Source organism: Cnephaeus nilssonii, assembly GCF_951640355.1.
Source record: "Cnephaeus nilssonii genome assembly, chromosome: 14".
Classification (NCBI taxonomy): domain Eukaryota; kingdom Metazoa; phylum Chordata; class Mammalia; order Chiroptera; family Vespertilionidae; genus Cnephaeus; species Cnephaeus nilssonii.
Genome location: NC_137085.1, coordinates 1,641,482 through 1,659,268, shown reverse-complemented (window position 1 = coordinate 1,659,268; position 17,787 = coordinate 1,641,482). Strand labels below are relative to the sequence as shown.

General features: G+C 69.3%; 1 protein-coding gene across 1 annotated transcript in view; it reads left to right on the top strand.

Moving 5' to 3' along the window:
• COL5A1 (collagen type V alpha 1 chain) overlaps nucleotides 1-17,787 on the top strand; it is a 99,806-nt gene that overhangs the window by 42,344 nt on the left and 39,675 nt on the right. The window contains 17 exon segments of the mRNA XM_079790842.1: nucleotides 642-695; nucleotides 1,041-1,094; nucleotides 2,188-2,241; nucleotides 2,689-2,742; nucleotides 4,066-4,119; nucleotides 4,609-4,653; nucleotides 6,238-6,291; nucleotides 7,545-7,589; nucleotides 8,153-8,206; nucleotides 8,534-8,578; nucleotides 9,177-9,230; nucleotides 12,010-12,054; nucleotides 12,414-12,467; nucleotides 13,068-13,112; nucleotides 13,747-13,800; nucleotides 14,268-14,375; nucleotides 15,364-15,417. Of these exon segments, the coding sequence (XP_079646968.1) occupies nucleotides 642-695; nucleotides 1,041-1,094; nucleotides 2,188-2,241; nucleotides 2,689-2,742; nucleotides 4,066-4,119; nucleotides 4,609-4,653; nucleotides 6,238-6,291; nucleotides 7,545-7,589; nucleotides 8,153-8,206; nucleotides 8,534-8,578; nucleotides 9,177-9,230; nucleotides 12,010-12,054; nucleotides 12,414-12,467; nucleotides 13,068-13,112; nucleotides 13,747-13,800; nucleotides 14,268-14,375; nucleotides 15,364-15,417 (927 nt within the window).

Sequence of the window (17,787 nt, the reverse complement as noted above, 5' to 3'; positions counted from 1 at the left end):
GCCCTGGCCGGGCGGGGCCGGCGTGGGGCCGGGGCCGGGAAGCCTCGGCGCGGGCACTGGCTGCGGCTTTGCCCGGGGCTCTGGGCCTCTTCCTTCCGGGGGTCAGCTGAGTGCAGTGTATGGGGCGCGGGGCCTGCAGCGGGGACCCCGGGGGCTGCACGGAGGTTTAAACGCTCCGTGTCCCACCGCCGTTCCCCGAAGAGAGATGTGGCCGCTGACCCCCTTCCCGGGCCCCGGGCCCCCCCCCCCCCCCCACCGCTTATACTCAGGGCCCTCCCCGTGGGCGTGGCTCGGGCGCCCCCTCCGGCATCCAGCCTGGCTGCGGGCCCTGGGAGTCTGCACACGGCCTGAGCCGCAGACTGCCTCCCGACCCCCCGTGGTCAAGTTCACCCCGAAGGTCACTGTGGCTCCGTGGCTCTGGTCCCCCCACTGTCCACAGTTTCCATGGAAACTAGGAAGAGACCCAAACCATGAGCCCTCATCCCCGCGGTCGGTCCAGTCCCAGGCGGGCAGGGCTGGGTCCCCGCCCTCACGGGGAGCCCTGCCCACGGGGGATCCCAGTCGTTTCTGCGCCCCAACCCCGCCCCCCGCCCCCCGCAGCCATTACCTGCCGCGTTCCTTAACCAGCTGTGTCCCCACAGGGCCCCCCCGGGAGCGGAGGTTTGAAGGGCGAGCCGGGCGACATGGGTCCGCAGGTGCGTCGGCCCCTCGGCTGGGCTCTTTGAAGGGGCGTCTCCGGGGTGGGAGGCTGTGACTCGGGCGGGGGGGGGGGTGCCCCGAAGGCTGCATGTCTTTGAGAAAGTCCGTGGCATTGCCGCTTGGTGGGAAGGGGGCGGGGCCAGAAGAACAGGTGACCGCGGCGGGCGGCGGCTGGCGCTTCCCTGCCCGGCCCTCCCTCCGGGCGGCGGGGCCCTCGCCCTGTCCCGGGGGTGGGTGCCTTCGAGTTTGCAGCTAGGAGGACAAGCCACAGGGACAAGAATTTGCTTTTGTCTCTGAGACACCGGGACAGGAACTGACCTTTGCCCTTTGGCCTCGGACAGGGCCCCCGAGGGGTGCAGGGCCCGCCCGGCCCGACCGGAAAGCCTGGAAGAAGGGTGAGTGTTTCCTGGGTCCCTGACCAGCTGGGCACCGACGGGGCGGGGGTCCGAGCCGTGGGCCCCCCATGCCCTCTGTGCAGGCCGGGCACCGACGGGGCGGGGGTCCGAGCCGTGGGCCCCCCATGCCCTCCGAGCAGGCCGGGCACCGACGGGGCGGGGGTCCGAGCCGTGGGCCCCCCATGCCCTCTGTGCAGGCCGGGCACCGACGGGGCGGGGGTCCGAGCCGTGGGCCCCCCATGCCCTCTGTGCAGGCCGGGCACCGACGGGGCGGGGGTCCGAGCCGTGGGCCCCCCATGCCCTCTGTGCAGGCCGGGCACCGACGGGGCGGGGGTCCGAGCCGTGGGCCCCCCATGCCCTCCGAGCAGGCTGGGCCGGAAAGCCGGTTGCCGCCTCCTGTGTCCCAGGCGGGGCCGTCCCCGTCCCGGGCGAGCCGAGCCCACCGTGCCTCTCCCAGGACTCGCCTGCCTCGGCCTCCCCGGCCTCCCCGGCCTCCCCGGCCTCCGTCCTGAGCAAGTGCATTTAGTTTAACAAACGTTTTCAAAAATATATTTTGATTGACTTCAGAGAGGAAGGGAGAGGGAGAGAGAGAAACATCAGTGATGAGAGAGAATCATTGATCGCTGCCTCCTGCACGCCCCACACTGGGGATCGAGCCTGCAACCCGGGCCTGTGCCCTGACCGGGAATCGAACCGTGACCTCCTGGTTCACAGGTCGATGCTCAACCACTGAGCCACGGGCCGGGCCTGAGCGCCCAGACTTTAGCTTGAATTCCGAGCGGCGAAAGGAACTGCCCCGGATGGCCATCAGGGTCCCTGCTCTCCCGAGTCTCGGCCGGCAGCCCCGCAGGCTGACCTGGCCCCTTGGTCCCTCTCCCCCCGAGAGGTCTCGCCTGCCGCCTCATGCCATCGCCTCCAAGCGCAGACCGGCACGTGGCGTCGCCCCTGCTGGCCGTCCCGGATGGCGAGGCCCAGGAGCAGAGCCCCTGGGGGCGTCCAGCCGCCGGACTCCGGTTCCGGCCGTCGGGCTGGGCACTGTCCTTGGCTCCACGGGAAGCCGCTCGGTGCTGACCCTTTGCCTCCTGTGTTCCAGGGCCGGGCTGGCAGTGACGGCGCGAGAGGGATGCCTGGCCAGACCGGCCCCAAGGTAGGCGCCACGCACGGCCCCGCGTGTCCTGGCCACGGCGTCGCTGTCCTCGTGCTGGTGACGTGGCTGGCACGCCGGTTATAATGACGGACATGACTATGGGGACATGTAGCGATGCTCACACCCGTATGGGCAGGGTCTGGGGGAGGGAGGTTCTGTTTGGGCCCCTCTGGGCCCAGGCGTGTGCCCTGACCGGGCGTCAATCGATCTGTGACCGCGGGGTTGGCGGGTGAATTTCGCGAGCACGTGTGACAGTTTGGGCGGCAGATCTGCTCCTCTTGTGTGGGAGGTGAGCAGGAGGGGTGGCCCTGGGACAGGAGGGGAGAGGAGGTGGGATAGGGACCCCGGCCAGGGACAGGCGGGGGCCCGGGGCCCGGGGCGCATCGACACTGCCCGGACGGCCATCCCTGTGCGGCGTGGCCCTGAGCAGCCTCTGTCCTCCCGCAGGGTGACCGTGGCTTCGACGGGCTGGCAGGGCTGCCCGGAGAGAAGGGCCACCGGGTGAGTGCGGCGGGGCGGGGGGGGAGGGGGGGCGGGGAGGGGCAGCGCCCGGCCCGAGGTCCTGGTGGCCGGCGTGGCACCTCCTGGGGGGCGATGGCCGCGGCGTGAGGCTGGGCTGGGGGAGGCGCCCAGGAGCGGTCCTCTCCGGCGTGGGATGGGGAAGCGGCGGCCATCACGGAGGGGAGGGGGTGGGGGGGAGGGGGACGGCTGCAGGCACGGGGGGGGGGCAGCTCCTCTAGGAAAACACCTTCTGGTGGACGGCCCGGAAGGCGTGGCCGCACCCTCTGCGCGGGCTCCGCACGCCGCTCTGAGCAGCTCATTGGGGGTTTCTCTCCTTTGGCACACATGGCGCCTCTTTTACGTAATTAATTAATTTACTTAAATATGATTTTATTGATTTCAGAGAGGGAGCAAGAGAGAGAGAGAGAGAGAGAGAGAGAGAGAGACATCAATGATGAGGGAGAATCATTGATCGGCTGCCTCCCGCACGCCCCCTATTGGGGATTGAGCTGTAACCCAGGCATGTGCCCTTGACCAGAATCAAACCCGGGACCCTTCAGTCCGCAGGCCGGCGCTCTATCCACTGAGCCAAACCGGCCAGGGCATGACGCCTCTTTTATATTTAAGCACATTCTGGACATGCAGGCACATGTGTGCACACGCACAGAGACACATGCACACACGTGAACACACATGCTCATGCACACACGTATGTGAGCACAGACACATGCATATATGCACACGTGAACACAGGCACATGCATGCACACACGCACACACATGCGCGTGCACACACACTGTCAGTGGGGTCCATCGGCACACTCTGATGCTGAGAAACGGTCGCTGCGGCTCAGCCAGTGCTGCTCGCCGGCCCTCAGCAGCCCCGTGGGAGGCGGAGGCGGGCGGCGCTGAGCAGGCCAGTCCCTCTGCCTGACCGGAACGGGCATGGCGCCCCGGCCGCGTGCAAGGCCTGAAGCCGCGGGGACGTGAGGCGGACCAACCCTCACGGCGCCCCGTCCTGGCCGGTGGCCTCTCCGGAGTGGGGGGTGCGGGCTGGGGGTCGGTGGGTGTCTGGGGGCGTGCACGCCTGTGGCCCCTGGGCCGGGTCTAGCACAGCTGTCCCCAGGACAGGGTTCCTGGGTGTCAGTGTTTGCAGGGGAGCCGGCCAGGCCTCACCATGTCTCCCACAGATCCCCCCGGACTTCACGAGGGGCTGCGTGGGGGTGGGGGTCCGGTCTCAGAATGAGAGAAAGCCACGTGGGGGACGTGGGACAGGCGTGCGTGACCCGCTCCGGGTGCTAACCTGGCTCTGGTTGGCTCCTAGGGTGACCCTGGTCCCTCGGGCCCGCCGGGACCCCCGGGAGAAGACGGAGACAGGGTACGTACCCGCGGCCTCGCCGCCCTGCCTGCCCCTCTCCTCGGAACTTGGCAGGGGGAGTGCATGTGGCATGCTGGTCGGTGGCAGGGACATGCGTGTGGAGAGTGGGCGAGGCAGGCGGGACCGTGGGGGAACTGGGGGTGGGGTGGGCGGGTGTGCAGGGCGCCCAGAGCCCAGACAAAAGCAAACGGCAGATTCCTGCTGGTCGGGGTGTCAGGTCCCAAAGTCCCTCTCCTGCAGGGACCGGCGCCCGGGGGCGGGGGGGGGGGGGGACGCTGGGAGGAGGGGAGTCAGCAGGTAGCGAGGGGCGGAGCTCGGGGTGGGGAGTCTGGAGGTGACTGTGGCCTGGGGTGGGAGGCAGAGGCTGGGTTCGAGGCCCCCTGAGGCAGGCGCTGCGTCCGGGTCTGGGCTGGGCGCGCTGAAGCGTCCGGGGCGAGGCCTTAGCGCCTGTCCTAACCCCCGGCCCCGGCGCCTGCTCCCCGCACACAGGGTGACGACGGAGAAGTCGGGCCCCGAGGGCTGCCCGGGGAACCGGTAAGTGCTGACCGGCGGGATTCTGTGTCCTCACGGCGGGGGGGGGGGGCGGGGGGGACGGCTGCAGGAGGGGCTCCCTCGGGGCTGAATCGGGGACCGTCTTCGAGCAGCGACAGCGAGGGGCTCAGCCGGGACCCAGAATCAGATCTGGGGACTTCCCTGCAAGGAAAGGAGGTGCAATGGGGAGGTGGGGGCAGCTCTAGGGAGTCAATCCCAGCCTTCCAGGGGGGGCCAGGTCCTTGAGGCTGGGGTGGGGGCCCGGCTGCAGTTATGTGGGGTGTACGGGGTCCCCAGGTGTGTGTGCGGGGTCCTCGGGTGGGTGGCGGGGTCCTCGGGTGGGTGTGCAGGGTCCCTGGGTGGGGGTGTGTGGGGTCCTCAGGTGGGCATGCGGGGTCACAGGTGGGGGTGCGGGGGGGGTCCCTGGGTGGGCGGCGGGGTCCCCGGGGGGGCGGGCGGCGGGGTCCTGGGGGGGGTGGGCGGCGGGGTCCCCGGGTGGGAGGGTGGCGGGGTCCCCGGGGGGGAGGACGGCGGGGTGCACACGGTGAGTCCGGGGCAGCCGCAGGCCTGGATAGCGGGTTGCACCCTCCCAGACGGGCACGCGGAGAGGAGCTCCCCGGCCGCACCACCGGCCGGCGCCACCCAGGCTGCCCCGGGGGTGTCTCGGGCCGAAGCCCGTGTCCTGAGCCACCAAGGACGGCCGTGTCCCTGTCGCCGCCCGCGGCCGTGCGCCCGGCGATGCTCAGGGAGGGATGTGGCCAGCGCAGGAGCCGGGCGTCGGGGCTGAATGCCCCCGGGGTCTGACTAGCCGGGAGGGGAGGCATCGGCGTGCTCTCCTCACGCGTCCGAGCGCCCCCTCTGGGTCCTGAGCCCCTGAAACAGGCGCTGAGGCGCTGACGAGGGATTCGGCCGAAGGCAGCGTCTCCGGCAGGAGCGGGCGGGCCTTCTCACGCGGCGCCCGCAGCTCAGTCCCCCTGCGGGCGCGACATCACGGTGCCTCGGCCCAGGGCGCCAGCTCGCTGGGCGGCTCCTTCCCGGGCGGCGGGGCCGCCGAGTGGCCGCTCAGATCTAACCGTCCTCCCGGCTGTTCCCACACGTGCCCTCGCTGCCAGGCCGGGGGACAGCTCGGCCACAGGGCCCCCCCGAGAGACCCGAGCCAGGCTTCCCGGGTCGGAGGCCGCCTCCTCCGTGCCCCACCCCGCGGGCACATGGCCGAGACGTGCCGAGGGCTGCCCGGGGGCCGGGAGCGAGGATTGGACCGCGGTGCCGGGCGGGGTGACGGCGGCAGCGCGCATGGGCTCTGGGCGCCCGTGAAGGCCCCATCGGTCCAGAGGCTCCTTTCCCTGAGGGCACCCTGAGCTCCCATCGGAGCCCCATCCATTCCAGGGACCCCAGGGAGAGGCGGGGGAGGGGCAGGAGCGGGGGCAGGAGCGGGTGTTGGCCACGACCCCTGGGCAGCATGGAGAGCCGTGTGGCAGCCGGCTGGCATGGGCCTGGGTGGGGCTGCAGCATCGGGGGGGCGGGGGGGGTCCGGCGAAGGCGGACGCTCGGCCGAGTCCGGATCTCCTGTGCTCTCTCCTCTTCCAGGGGCCGCGTGGTCTGCTGGGGCCAAAGGGCCCTCCGGGCCCCCCGGGACCTCCCGTAAGTCCTGTCACCTGCTCCTGTGTCTGTCCCACCGTCCGCCCTGCAGCCCCTCGGGCATTCCGGCAGCTGGCTGCCCGCGCCGACCGCCGGGCACGCTCGCCCCGTGTCAGTGTGCGGGCGGCCAGAGCCGGATGCCCACGTGCAGAGGGACCCTGGCGGTGGGTGTGGGTGTTGGTGGCCAGAGCCAGCTGGCGTGACAGCCCTGTCCTCACGCACACACGTGTGCTGTTATAAACCCCTGTCCTCACGCACACACGTGTGCTGTTATAAACCCCTGTCCTCACGCACACACGTGTGCTGTTATAAACCCCTGTCCTCACGCACACACGTGCGCTGTTATAAACCCCTGTCCTCACGCACACACGTGTGCTGTTATAAACCCCTGTCCTCACGCACACACGTGTGCTGTAATAAACCCCTGTCCTCACGCACACACGTGTGCTGTTATAAACCCCTGTCCTCACGCACACACGTGTGCTGTTATAAACCCCTGTCCTCACGCACACACGTGTGCTGTTATAAACCCCTGTCCTCACGCACACACGTGTGCTGTTATAAACCCCTGTCCTCACGCACACACGTGTGCTGTTATAAACCCCTGTCCTCACGCACACACGTGCGCTGTTAAAAACCCCTGTCCTCACGCACACACGTGCGCTGTTATACACACTGATCCGGACGCCATGTGCTCCCTGCTTGACAGCACTTCCAGCGGCTTCTGGAAGTTCTAGAAGGAGGGAGCAGCCCTTGGTTCCAGGGCGGCATCCCCAGGGCCGGCCCAGCCCGTCTGCCCCCCTCGGCCCGTCCGCCCCCCTCTGCCCGTCCGCCCCCCTCTGCCCGTCTGCCCCCCCGGCCCGTCCACCCCCCTCTGCCCGTCCGCCCCCCTCTGCCCGTCCGCCCCCCTCGGCCCGTCCGCCCCCCTCTGCCCGTCCGCCCCCCTCTGCCCGTCCGCCCCCCCGGCCCGTCCACCCCCCTCTGCCCGTCCGCCCCCCTCTGCCCGTCCGCCCCCCTCGGCCCCTCTGCCCTGGGCTCACCTGCTTCCCACGAACGCTGGGCCTGCCCCCCACACCGCAGGGCCCGGAGCTCCGTACCCCTCGCCCACCAAGACCTCAGGATTAATCCGGGGCCAAGGCTGCCCCCTGCCCCAGGCCGTGCGTCCTGTGACATGGCGGCCGGGCCGAGCGCGTGGAGCGGGCTCTCCCGCGGAGCGTGCCTTCTCCCACACTCAGTCCTGCTCCCCTCTCCTCCAGGGCGTGACGGGGATGGACGGCCAGCCGGGCCCCAAAGGAAACGTGGTGAGTCTGCGGGGTCCCGCCTCCCGGCCTCACGGCGGTCCCCGGCGGGGCCACACAGCCAGGCCAGGGCGATGCCATCCCCCAACCAGACGGGCTGTGGGGAGGAGGCCCGCCCGCGCCCGGCCCCCAGTGGGCAGCCCCGCGGGAGAGCCCACGCCATCCGGGGGCCGGTCAGCCCAGCGTGGGGGATCCCTCCTCACTGCGGGGGCGTGAGCAGCCCCCCCGGCCCCCCCGCCCGCGTGTAGTCTCAGGGCGCTGCCCGACTGGCGTGGCGGGTGGGACTTCCTGCCAGTGGCTGCCTCTGGGCACCTGCCCTCCCGGCGGCGGTCTGGGCGGTGTTCCAGAGCGGTGGGAGCTCGGGCCCGAGGTCGGCCTTGCAGGCGCTCGTCTGGGCCCGTCCGCCAGCCTTACCCGTCGTCAGCCTCCTGGGCGCTCGCGTCGGGTGTGAGACAGACTGGAAGGACGGAGGCCAGGAGCGGGGGCCCAGGCCCCCAAAGAAGGGGGTGCCGACCCCTGCCCGCCCTCCAGAGCCCCTTCCAGTGCCTCTCTTTCGTTGCCTGCAGGGTCCCCAGGGAGAGCCCGGCCCCCCCGGACAGCAGGGCAACCCAGGTGCCCAGGTGAGCGAGTCGGGCGGGTTTCGGGGCGGGAGGCGCCGGCTTCAGTGTGGGGCCTGGGCCCGAGCCCCACGAGCGGCCCCGCTGCTGGCCGCCTGAGGGGTGCTGCCTGGAGGTGGCCTGGAACCCGGCCGGTGCCGGAGGAGGAAGGGGGGAGGTGGGCGATGAGGGGAGGGGGGCGAGGGGGGAAAGGTGGGCGATGGGGGAGGTGGGCGAGGGGAGAGGAGGGAGGGAGGGGGAGGGGGGAGGGGGCGAGGGGAAAGGTGGGCGAGGGGGGGAGGTTCCCAGCCACCAGTTTCTGACCTTCCCGCCTGCTCTTCCCCATCCCAGGGTCTGCCAGGCCCCCAGGGCGCCATCGGGCCTCCAGGAGAGAAGGTAGGTGGGCTGGGCTGGGCATAGGGCACCCTCGCCTGCCTGCGGGGTGTGGTCCAGGCCGGGGAGGGCGCTGGGCATCGCCAGCTCGAGATGTGAGCTTTGTCCTCCCCAGAGGGAGGGGGAAGCTCAGACACACAGGCCAGAGGTCGTGGATCTTTGTCGTTTACTGACTTAGAAATTCGCTCACTCACTCACTCACTCACTCATTCATTCACTCTCTCACTCATTCATTCATTCTCTAGCCTTGTATAGGGTGACCAGATTAGGAAGAAGAGTAAATATGGGGGCCCCGTTAAATTTGAACCTGGCCAGGCCTGCCCCCACCTGGGGTCCTGCTCCCACCTGGGGTCCTGCCCCCACCTGGCCGGCCATTTGTTCCAATTGCAACCCCCGAAGGCCCTGGGGCAGCGAAGGCTGACCCGGCCTCGCCGCTGCTCCGTGTGCTGGAAACTTCCAAGCCGACGGGTGGGGGTTGCCTCTGAGCATCCCTTTCAGCAAACGGTCTTTGAGCAGAAAGGGGGAAAGTCCCGTGGGGGCGTGGAGAGCAGGTGGGCAGCTGGGGAGCCCGGCGCCTGCTCACGGGTCCGCTTTGTTCTAGGGCCCCCTGGGGAAGCCGGGCCTCCCAGGAATGCCGGGCGCCGACGGACCCCCGGTGAGTACCCCGCGCGCCGCTCCCCTTCACGGCCCCGTCCCTGCCCAGGGAGGGGCTGGGGCCCGGACTCGGGGCCGCCGTGTGTGTGGCTGTCACCCACGGGCCGCCTCGGGAGACCTGAGCTGGATCGCTCCGGAGGCCTGGGCTCGGGGCACGCTTTCCGGAACGGGTGTCCCCCAGGGTGGTGACCGCAGGAGAGGGCACGTGGGGACTGTCAGGGGCGCCGGGGGCTGTGGGGACCCAGCCTTGCAGCTTCCCCCGGGAGGCTGGGCTGGCGCAGGCGGGGCACGTGTCCCCGAGTTTGAAAGGAGGAGGCGTGCGCGAGTGTATTTTTGGGGCTCACGCGCCGGGAAGGGGTGGTGAGCAGGAGCCTCACCATGTGCGAGCTCACAGCTGTGGCGCCAAACGGTGCTGCCTGGGAACAGCGTGCCGGTGACAGATCCGTCTGTGGGGGCGGGGGCGGGGACGCGTCAGGCCTGGCGTGGGGGTGACGGTGCCTCTGTGCCTGCCATCCTCTCCGTAAGGCGCTGGTGGGTTTTTTTCTTGTTTTTTTTTTTTTTCTTTCTGGAATATTCAGTTGGGGATGTGTAGCCTGTTTCAGAAAGCAGGATCAGCGGCGTAATTATCGGGCACGGAGTCTTTGGGCTTTCATGGCGCAGTGACAGGCTGAGCAAGGGGTTCGCGCCACGATTAGCGGGCGAGCTGAGCAGACACCGCAGTTCCCACCTGCGCGGCGGAGCGTGGCTGGGCGGCCGGTCACCAGGCACCGGTTGTCCCATCTGGCCCGGGGCCGCAGGTGCCAGGCACACCGTCCCCACGAGCACCGAGCGCCGTCTCCTGGGCGTCTGGCAGCACGCCGTTGACGTCCTAAGTCTACGTTCACGCCCAACCGCGTCCGCTAGTCAGAAAGTCGCACGTTGTGTCGTGGGAACCAGGGAGCTGAGTGAGATGACCACAAAGTGAAGCCACCCCACTCCCGGGGCCGGGCGCGAAGCCGCCGAGGGCGGGGAGGCGTCGCCGCCAGCTGCAGGTTCTGTCTGTTTCCTGCCACAGTTCACGTCCGTGGGCGTGTCCTGCCCCGTGTCAGGGAAACTGCCAGGCCCGTGGCCCTGCAGGAAGGAGAGGTGCCTGGGCCCGACCCCACTTCCCTCACCCTCCCTCCATGGAACCCCCTCCCTGCAATGCACTGGGGTCCCCAGGAGTCTGGGGGGAGACAGGGCCTTGGAGACAGCCCTTGCCCAGAGCCAGTCGGCGGCCTCTCGTGGGCTCCACAGCTCTTTTTCTTTTTTAAAATATTTTTGTTGATTTCGGAGACAAAGGGAGAGGGAGAGGGAGAGGGAGAGACACATCCATGAGGAGAGAGAATCGTGGATCGGCTGCCTCCCGCACGCCCCCACTGGGGATCGAGCCCGCAACCCGGGCCTGTGCCCTGACCAGGAATCGAACCCAGGACCCTTCAGTCCGCAGGCCGACGCTCTGCCCACTGAGCCACACCAGCCAGGGCTCTTGTTCCTTTTCAATCACAGTTGGCGTTCAGAGTTATTCTGTGCTGGTCTCAGGGGTAGTGCGGCGGTTAGCCAATCACACGCTTCACAGGCGTTTCCCGCCCCCACCTGGCACCGTGCAGTGAGGACGATGTTACTGACTTTAATTTTCTTTTGCGTTTGCCTGATGGTGTGCGATGAGCATGTATCACTTTTTGATCAGGAAAGTCCCCAACGCGAGTGATTTCAGCTCCATTCCTTCCCGTGACGGAAGGGGGCTCGCTGCGGAATCCGGGGGCAGCAAACGGCGGGAGGGGCGGCGGCCTGGGCTTCCCTCGCGGGAACGGCCCCTCGCCCTGGGCTTCCTCCCGATCCTCTTCCGTTCCAACTTGTTTACTCGTCGGCGTTGCTCGCCCCGCCCACAGTCACTCTCATTCTGTAAACACTACTGCCAACGTCTGTAAGAAGCCGGGCCTGGCCAATGCGGCTCAGTGGATAGAGCGTCGGCCCGCGGACTGAGGGTCCCGGGTTCGATTCTGGTCGGGGCGGCTGCCTCCATTGTAGGCTCGACCCCCGGCCCTGGTTGGGGTTCCTGTGGGAGGCGACCAATCGATGTGTCTCTCTCACATCGATGTTCCTCTCCCTCCCACTCTCTCTAAAAATCAATGGGGAAATACCCTCGGGTGAGGTTAACCAAAACCAAAAAGAGGTGGGCTCCATTCCGGTCACAGCGGTGGCTGCTCATGGCAAACATTCGCGTGTCACGCGGCTGCAGGCGCCATCCGAGGGCGTGCCCACGCCCGTCTCCGCCCTGGAGATGAGGGCCCTCTTGCTCCCCAGGCACTGGGAGGTGGAAATGCCCTGTGGTCGCTGTCCCCACCCGCCTGCATTAGAGGGCGGCTGGGTGCAGTGGGGGGCCTCGGCCGTCGCGCCTGGAGCCCCGCTGTGGGTCAGGGTGGGGTCCCCTCCACGGTGGACGCCCGCCGCCCCGGGGCCTGGCCTTGCTCCCGTTTCGCAGAAGCAGCCTCCGAGGTCGGCGGCTGAGGGACGGGCCTGGGCCACGCCGCTGGGAGTGCCCGTGCGTGCTCGGGGCTGTGGTCCTGGCCTCAGCTCCGTGTGTGCGTGTGCGTGTGCGTGTGCGTGTGCGTGTGCGTGTGCGTGTGCGTGTGCGCGCACGCAGGGAAGGGAGTGGGCGGGACCCGGCAGGACCGGCTCTGACTCTCACACTGCAGGGCCGCCCGCACAAGGGAGGGGAGGGGGCACCCCACTGACTAATGAGGCTTCTCTTTCCACAGGGGCACCCTGGCAAAGAGGGCCCCCCCGGAGAGAAAGGAACCCAGGTGGGTGCAGCCGCGCTCCGGCCTCAGCGCCCCCTGCAGGACGGCCTGGGGCTGTCGCCTGGCCCTGCCCTGGGCCAGCCACCCGCTCAGAAGGGAGGCGGGGCAGCTGCCCCCTCTCCCTGTCGTGGGACACCCCCCAGGAGCCGGGTCCTCCCGTCACCCCCCTCGGTTTCACATGGGGGTGTGGGTGCAGCCGACCTTGACAGGCAGAGACGGGGACCGTGCAGGCTCTGGGCCAAGGCTCCTCCTGACCGTCGACAGTGTGTTCGGAGCCCAAGTCGTGGGGTTAAAGCTGGTGGCGTTTCGGGGTGTCCTGAGCACCCCCCGAGTGGAGCTAATGGTGTCTCCCTTGGTTGCAGGGTCCCCCTGGCCCCCAGGGCCCCATCGGCTACCCTGGCCCCCGAGGAGTCAAGGTGAGGCTCGCGCTGTGGGGCGTCGGGGTCGGGGCTGGGACTGCCGGCACGCGTGTCCGTTTTGGGGAATTCCTCCGTGGTCCCCTCCCTGCTGCCGACTGGAGCAGCCGGTCCCCCAGTCTGCTGTAGGCCTGGGCCGTCCTGGGCCTGGGCAGGGCGGGGCGTGAGCAGCGGGGCCGGGAAGGCAGCTTCGGAGCCGGGACAGTGCCGGTGTATTTGTGACGATACGGATGGCGGGATGGTGCCTCCTCGGGCCCAGCTCCTCATCGGGGCTGACAGGGGCTCCAGGCGGAGGCCGGGCCAGCTCCCGTCTGTCTGTCCGAGCCCATCCCTCAGTCTCTCCATCTGGTCTCAGTCCCTGTGCTTGGGGAGAGGGCCCAGAGCCGCACGAGGGCCGCTGGCAGCCGGGGGCCGCGGGAGGTGCCCGGCCTCCTGGCTGCGGCGCTTCCCGCTCAGACGGCGACACGGGGACGGGACTGTCTGCGTGAGGCGGCTGGGCCCACGCATCCGCGCTGAGCGCTCGGCTGGCCGTGGTGGGGCTCGGACCCGTGTCTCGCGAGGCTCGGAGGTGTGAGCGCTCCCTCTCCCGTGTCTGTGCAGGGGGCGGACGGCATCCGTGGTCTGAAGGGCACGAAGGGCGAGAAGGTGAGTGTTTCTCCCCGGGCGGCCCCGCCGCCCACAGCCCGGCCCCCTCGTGTCAGGTCTGCGGCCCCCGCTGGCATCCGCGAGTCCCCAAAGCGCGCAGCTCCCGTGCAGGGCAGGCCTGTGCCCCTGGGACCTCGGGCCCTGCTGCTCCTCGGCCAGCCCCGCGGGCAGGACCCGCCTCCCGGCCCCTCGGCGATGCCCATCCTTTCAGAGAGGAGGTGCAGGCGGAGCCGCCCTTCTTGGGGAGACTCTCCTCCCGCTCCCGCCTCAACTGTTCACCACCGTCGTCCCCGGCGCTGCAGCGGGCACGGCGCTCACCTGAGAGACGGGCACCCAGGCCGGGCAGGGGCCGCTCCCACCCCGGGGGCCAGCCTGCAGATCCCCGCGGGGCCGAGCCGCTGCGGCGCTGAGCCAGCCCGGCCCTCGAGCTCCGTCCCTGGGAATGCAGAGCACGGACACACGTCACGGGGCAGGGGACAGGCCTCGGACCCTCCCTCCGGCGTGCCCAGAGCGGCGCCTGGGCCCAGAGGCTCGGGCGGGGACGTGGCCGGGGGAACGTGGCGTGTGTGGCGTGGGGAAGCCATCGGGGCGGGGATTCCTGCGTGGAGACCCAGTGCCCTCTCTCATCGTCCAGGGAGAAGACGGCTTCCCGGGGTTCAAAGGAGACATGGGCATCAAGGGGGACCGGGTGAGTATTGGCAGGAAGTCTGTGGGAGCCCGGGTGTTGGGCGCCCACGGGGCAGCTTCTCAGAGCGGGGGGACGGGGGACGCCTCTGAAGATCCCTGGTCGCAGGCAGGCTCCCCCCCACCCCCCGAGCCCGAGGCCTGGGGCTCTCCGCCTCCCTCCAGCTCTCCGCTGACCCAGGGGTTCCCTCCTGGTGACGGGGTCACCGTGTGCGCACCTGCCCTCGGCCCTGCACCTGCCCGGGTGCTCAGTGGGGAGCCGTTCGCTTGGCTCCAGGGGTTTTGCTGCTGGAAGTGGGGGTGCGGCCCGAAGCAGCAGCCGCCAGCTCCGTGCGGAGGGGGGGGCGGCCCCGGCCTCGTGGGCCACAGGAGGCGGCGTCGGATTCAGGAGCCCGTGGGCCGAGCCTGGTGGGGGTCCCGTGTGGGGGTGCACACGGCGGGGCCCCTTCACCTTCTCTTTCTGACTTGCAGGGGGAGATCGGCCCCCCGGGCCCCCGAGGGGAAGACGGCCCCGAAGGCCCCAAGGGGCGCGGCGGCCCGAACGGCGACCCCGGTCCTCTGGGACCCTCTGGGGAGAAGGTACGTGGCGCAGGGCGCGGCCACTTCCTGCGGACAGACGGCCATTCCGATGGCCTCGGGCGCGGGCTGGGGACCGGGTCAGGCTGAGCCCCGCGAACTGGGCGCTGTGGTTCCCGACACGGGCTCCCGTCCCATGGGCTTCATCCTGCCGCTCCTGCCGCCTCCCGCCCCTCTCCCCTGAGTGTGTCCTCGAGCACCTTCCAGGCCCGGAGGCTCCTCCCCCAGGGGCTCCGGGCTCCGTCTGAGCTACAACCCAGCTGGTCTCTCTCCATGAGCAGAGCCCTATGCCTGCCCTTTGCTTCCATCTCCCCCACTCAGCCCCCCAGAAATGCCCCCCAGGGATGCCCTTCCACAGGAATGCCCCCCCAGGAATACCCCCCAGGAATGCCCCCCAAGAATGCCCCCCCGGGAATGCCCCCCAGGAATGCCCCCCCAGGAATGCCCCCCCGGGAATGCCCCCGGGAATGCCCATGAGCAGCCCACTCTCCCTCCGTCTGCCGAGGCTGGAACGGGGTGACTAACGGGCGGAGTGGGATCGCACCGAGGACGGGTCTTTGATTCGGCCTCTGCCTCGGCCGCGTGGGCTTCATGAGGGCTGGATCCCTCTCGCAGGGCCTTCGCTTCTACTCTTTATTATGTTTTATGTTTAAATACATTTTATCGATGTCAGAGAGGACGGGAGGGGGAGGGAGAGAGAAACAGCAATGAGAGAGGGTCATGGACCGGCGGCCTCCTGCACGCCCCACACTGGGGATGGAGCCTGCAGCCGGGCCTGTGCCCCGACCGGGATTGAACTGTGGCCTCCCGGTTCCCAGGTCGATCCTCATCAGGCCCTGAGCCTCACCGGCCGGGCGGGGCCTTTGCTTTCAAATCAAGGCGGGGAGGGGGTGTGGTCCATCCCAGGCCAGGCAGGGGCTCCCGCGGCGACCGTGTCCTTCAGATCAGAAACGCCGTGCGGCCCCATAACACAGCGCCCTTCTCTCCGCAGGGAAAGCTCGGAGTCCCGGGGCTCCCGGGCTACCCCGGACGACAAGGGCCGAAGGTAACGTACGACTGGGCCCTCCCCGCCTCCCCACCTGGGCATTGACACCGGGCCCTCCCCGCCTCCCCACCTGGGCATTGACACCGGGCCCTCCCCGCCTCCCCACCTGGGCATTGACACCGGGCCTTCCCCGCCTCCCCGCCTGGGCATTGACACCGGGCCCTCCCCGCCTCCCCACCTGGGCATTGACACCGGGCCCTCCCCGCCTCCCCACCTGGGCATTGACACCGGGCCCTCCCCCCGCCTCCCCGCCTGGGCATTGACACCGGGCCCTCCCCGCCTCCCCACCTGGGCATTGACACCGGGCCCTCCCCGGCCTCCCCACCTGGGCATTGACACCGGGCCCTCCCCCGGCCTCCCCACCTGGGCATTGACACCGGGCCCTCCCCCCACCTCCCCGCCTGGGCATTGACACCGGGCCCTCCCCCCACCTCCCCGCCTGGGCATTGACACCGGGCCCTCCCCGGCCTCCCCACCTGGGCATTGACACCGGGCCCTCCCCCGGCCTCCCCACCTGGGCATTGACACCGGGCCCTCCCCCGGCCTCCCCACCTGGGCATTGACACCGGGCCCTCCCCGCCTCCCCGCCTCGGCATGGGCACCGTTCGCCTGCGTGGCAATGCAGAGGCCCGTGTCGCTGTGTCAGCCCCGCCCTGTGCGGCCTGTGGCGGAGACGTGGCCGCAGGGGACGGAGGTGCTGGGACAGTTAGTGACGTCAGAGGAGGGGACACGCAGCCCGAGATGGGGCACCTGTCTTGGGTTCTGCACCCCAGAGCTCAGGGGGAGGCCAGCGGGCTCTGACGCCCCGGGGACCGGGCTCTGACCCACCCGGGCATCCTCGGGTGGGAGGGGGTCCCTGTGTGAAGGCAGGTGGCACACGGGTGGGCATCCACGCTCAGACCATGAGAATGGTGGCAGGTGGGCGCACGGGGGGGGGGGCAGCCACGCTCAGACCCGTGGGAAGTACAAGGTCTGGAAATGGGCACAGGCTCAGCTCAGGGATTTAAGCCACTTCGAGAGCAGAGACCTCTGAAGACAGGAAGCGCCCCGTGGGTGGGCGAGGCGCCATAGACACAGAGCAGGGGTTCAGGTGCCTGCTGCGTCGAGATGCTTCTCTGTCTGTGTGCACCGCGTGGGGCTCTCCGCTCTGTCCACGTGCACAGCGAGGGGCTCTCCCCTCTGTCCACGTGCACAGCGAGGGGCTCTCCCCTCTGTCTTATGTGCACAGCGTGGGGCTCTCCCCTCTGTCTTATGTGCACAGCGTGGGGCTCTCCCCTCTGTCCACATGCACAGCGAGGGGCTCTCCCCTCTGTCTTATGTGCATAGCGTGGGGCTCTCCCCTCTGTCCACGTGCACAGCGAGGGGCTCTCCCCTCTGTCCACGTGCACAGCGTGGGGCTCTCCCCTCTGTCTTATGTGCACAGCGTGGGGCTCTCCCCTCTGTCTTATGTGCACAGCGTGGGGCTCTCCGCTCTGTCCACGTGCACAGCGTGGGGCTCTCCCCTCTGTCCACGTGCACAGCGTGGGGCTCTCCCCTCTGTCCACGTGCACAGCGTGGGGCTCTCTGCTCTGTCCACGTGCACAGCGTGGGGCTCTCTGCTCTGTCCACGTGCACAGCGTGGGGCTCTCCCCTCTGTCCACGTGCATACTGTGGGGCTCTCCCCTCTGTCCACGTGCACAGCGAGGGGCTCTCCCCTCTGTCTTATGTGCACAGCGTGGGGCTCTCTCCTCTGTCTTATGTGCACAGCGTGGGGCTCTCCCCTCTGTCCACGTGCACAGCGTGGGGCTCTCCCCTCTGTCTTATGTGCACAGCGTGGGGCTCTCCCCTCTGTCTTATGTGCACAGCGAGGGGCTCTCCCCTCTGTCTTATGTGCACAGCGTGGGGCTCTCTGCTCTGTCCACGTGCACAGCGTGGGGCTCTCTGCTCTGTCCACGTGCATACCGTGGGGCTCTCCGCTCTGTCCACGTGCATACCGTGGGGCTCTCCCCTCTGTCCACGTGCACAGCGTGGGGCTCTCTGCTCTGTCCACGTGCACAGCGTGGGGCTCTCTGCTCTGTCCACGTGCACAGCGTGGGGCTCTCTGCTCTGTCCACGTGCACAGCGTGGGGCTCTCCGCTCTGTCCACGTGCACAGCGTGGGGCTCTCCGCTCTGTCCACGTGCATAGCGTGGGGCTCTCCCCTCTGTCCACGTGCACAGCGTGGGGCTCTCCCCTCTGTCCACGTGCACAGCGTGGGGCTCTCTGCTCTGTCCACGTGCATACCGTGGGGCTCTCCGCTCTGTCCACGTGCATACTGTGGGGCTCTCCCCTCTGTCCACGTGCACAGCGTGGGGCTCTCCCCTCTGTCCATGTGCACAGCGTGGGGCTCTCC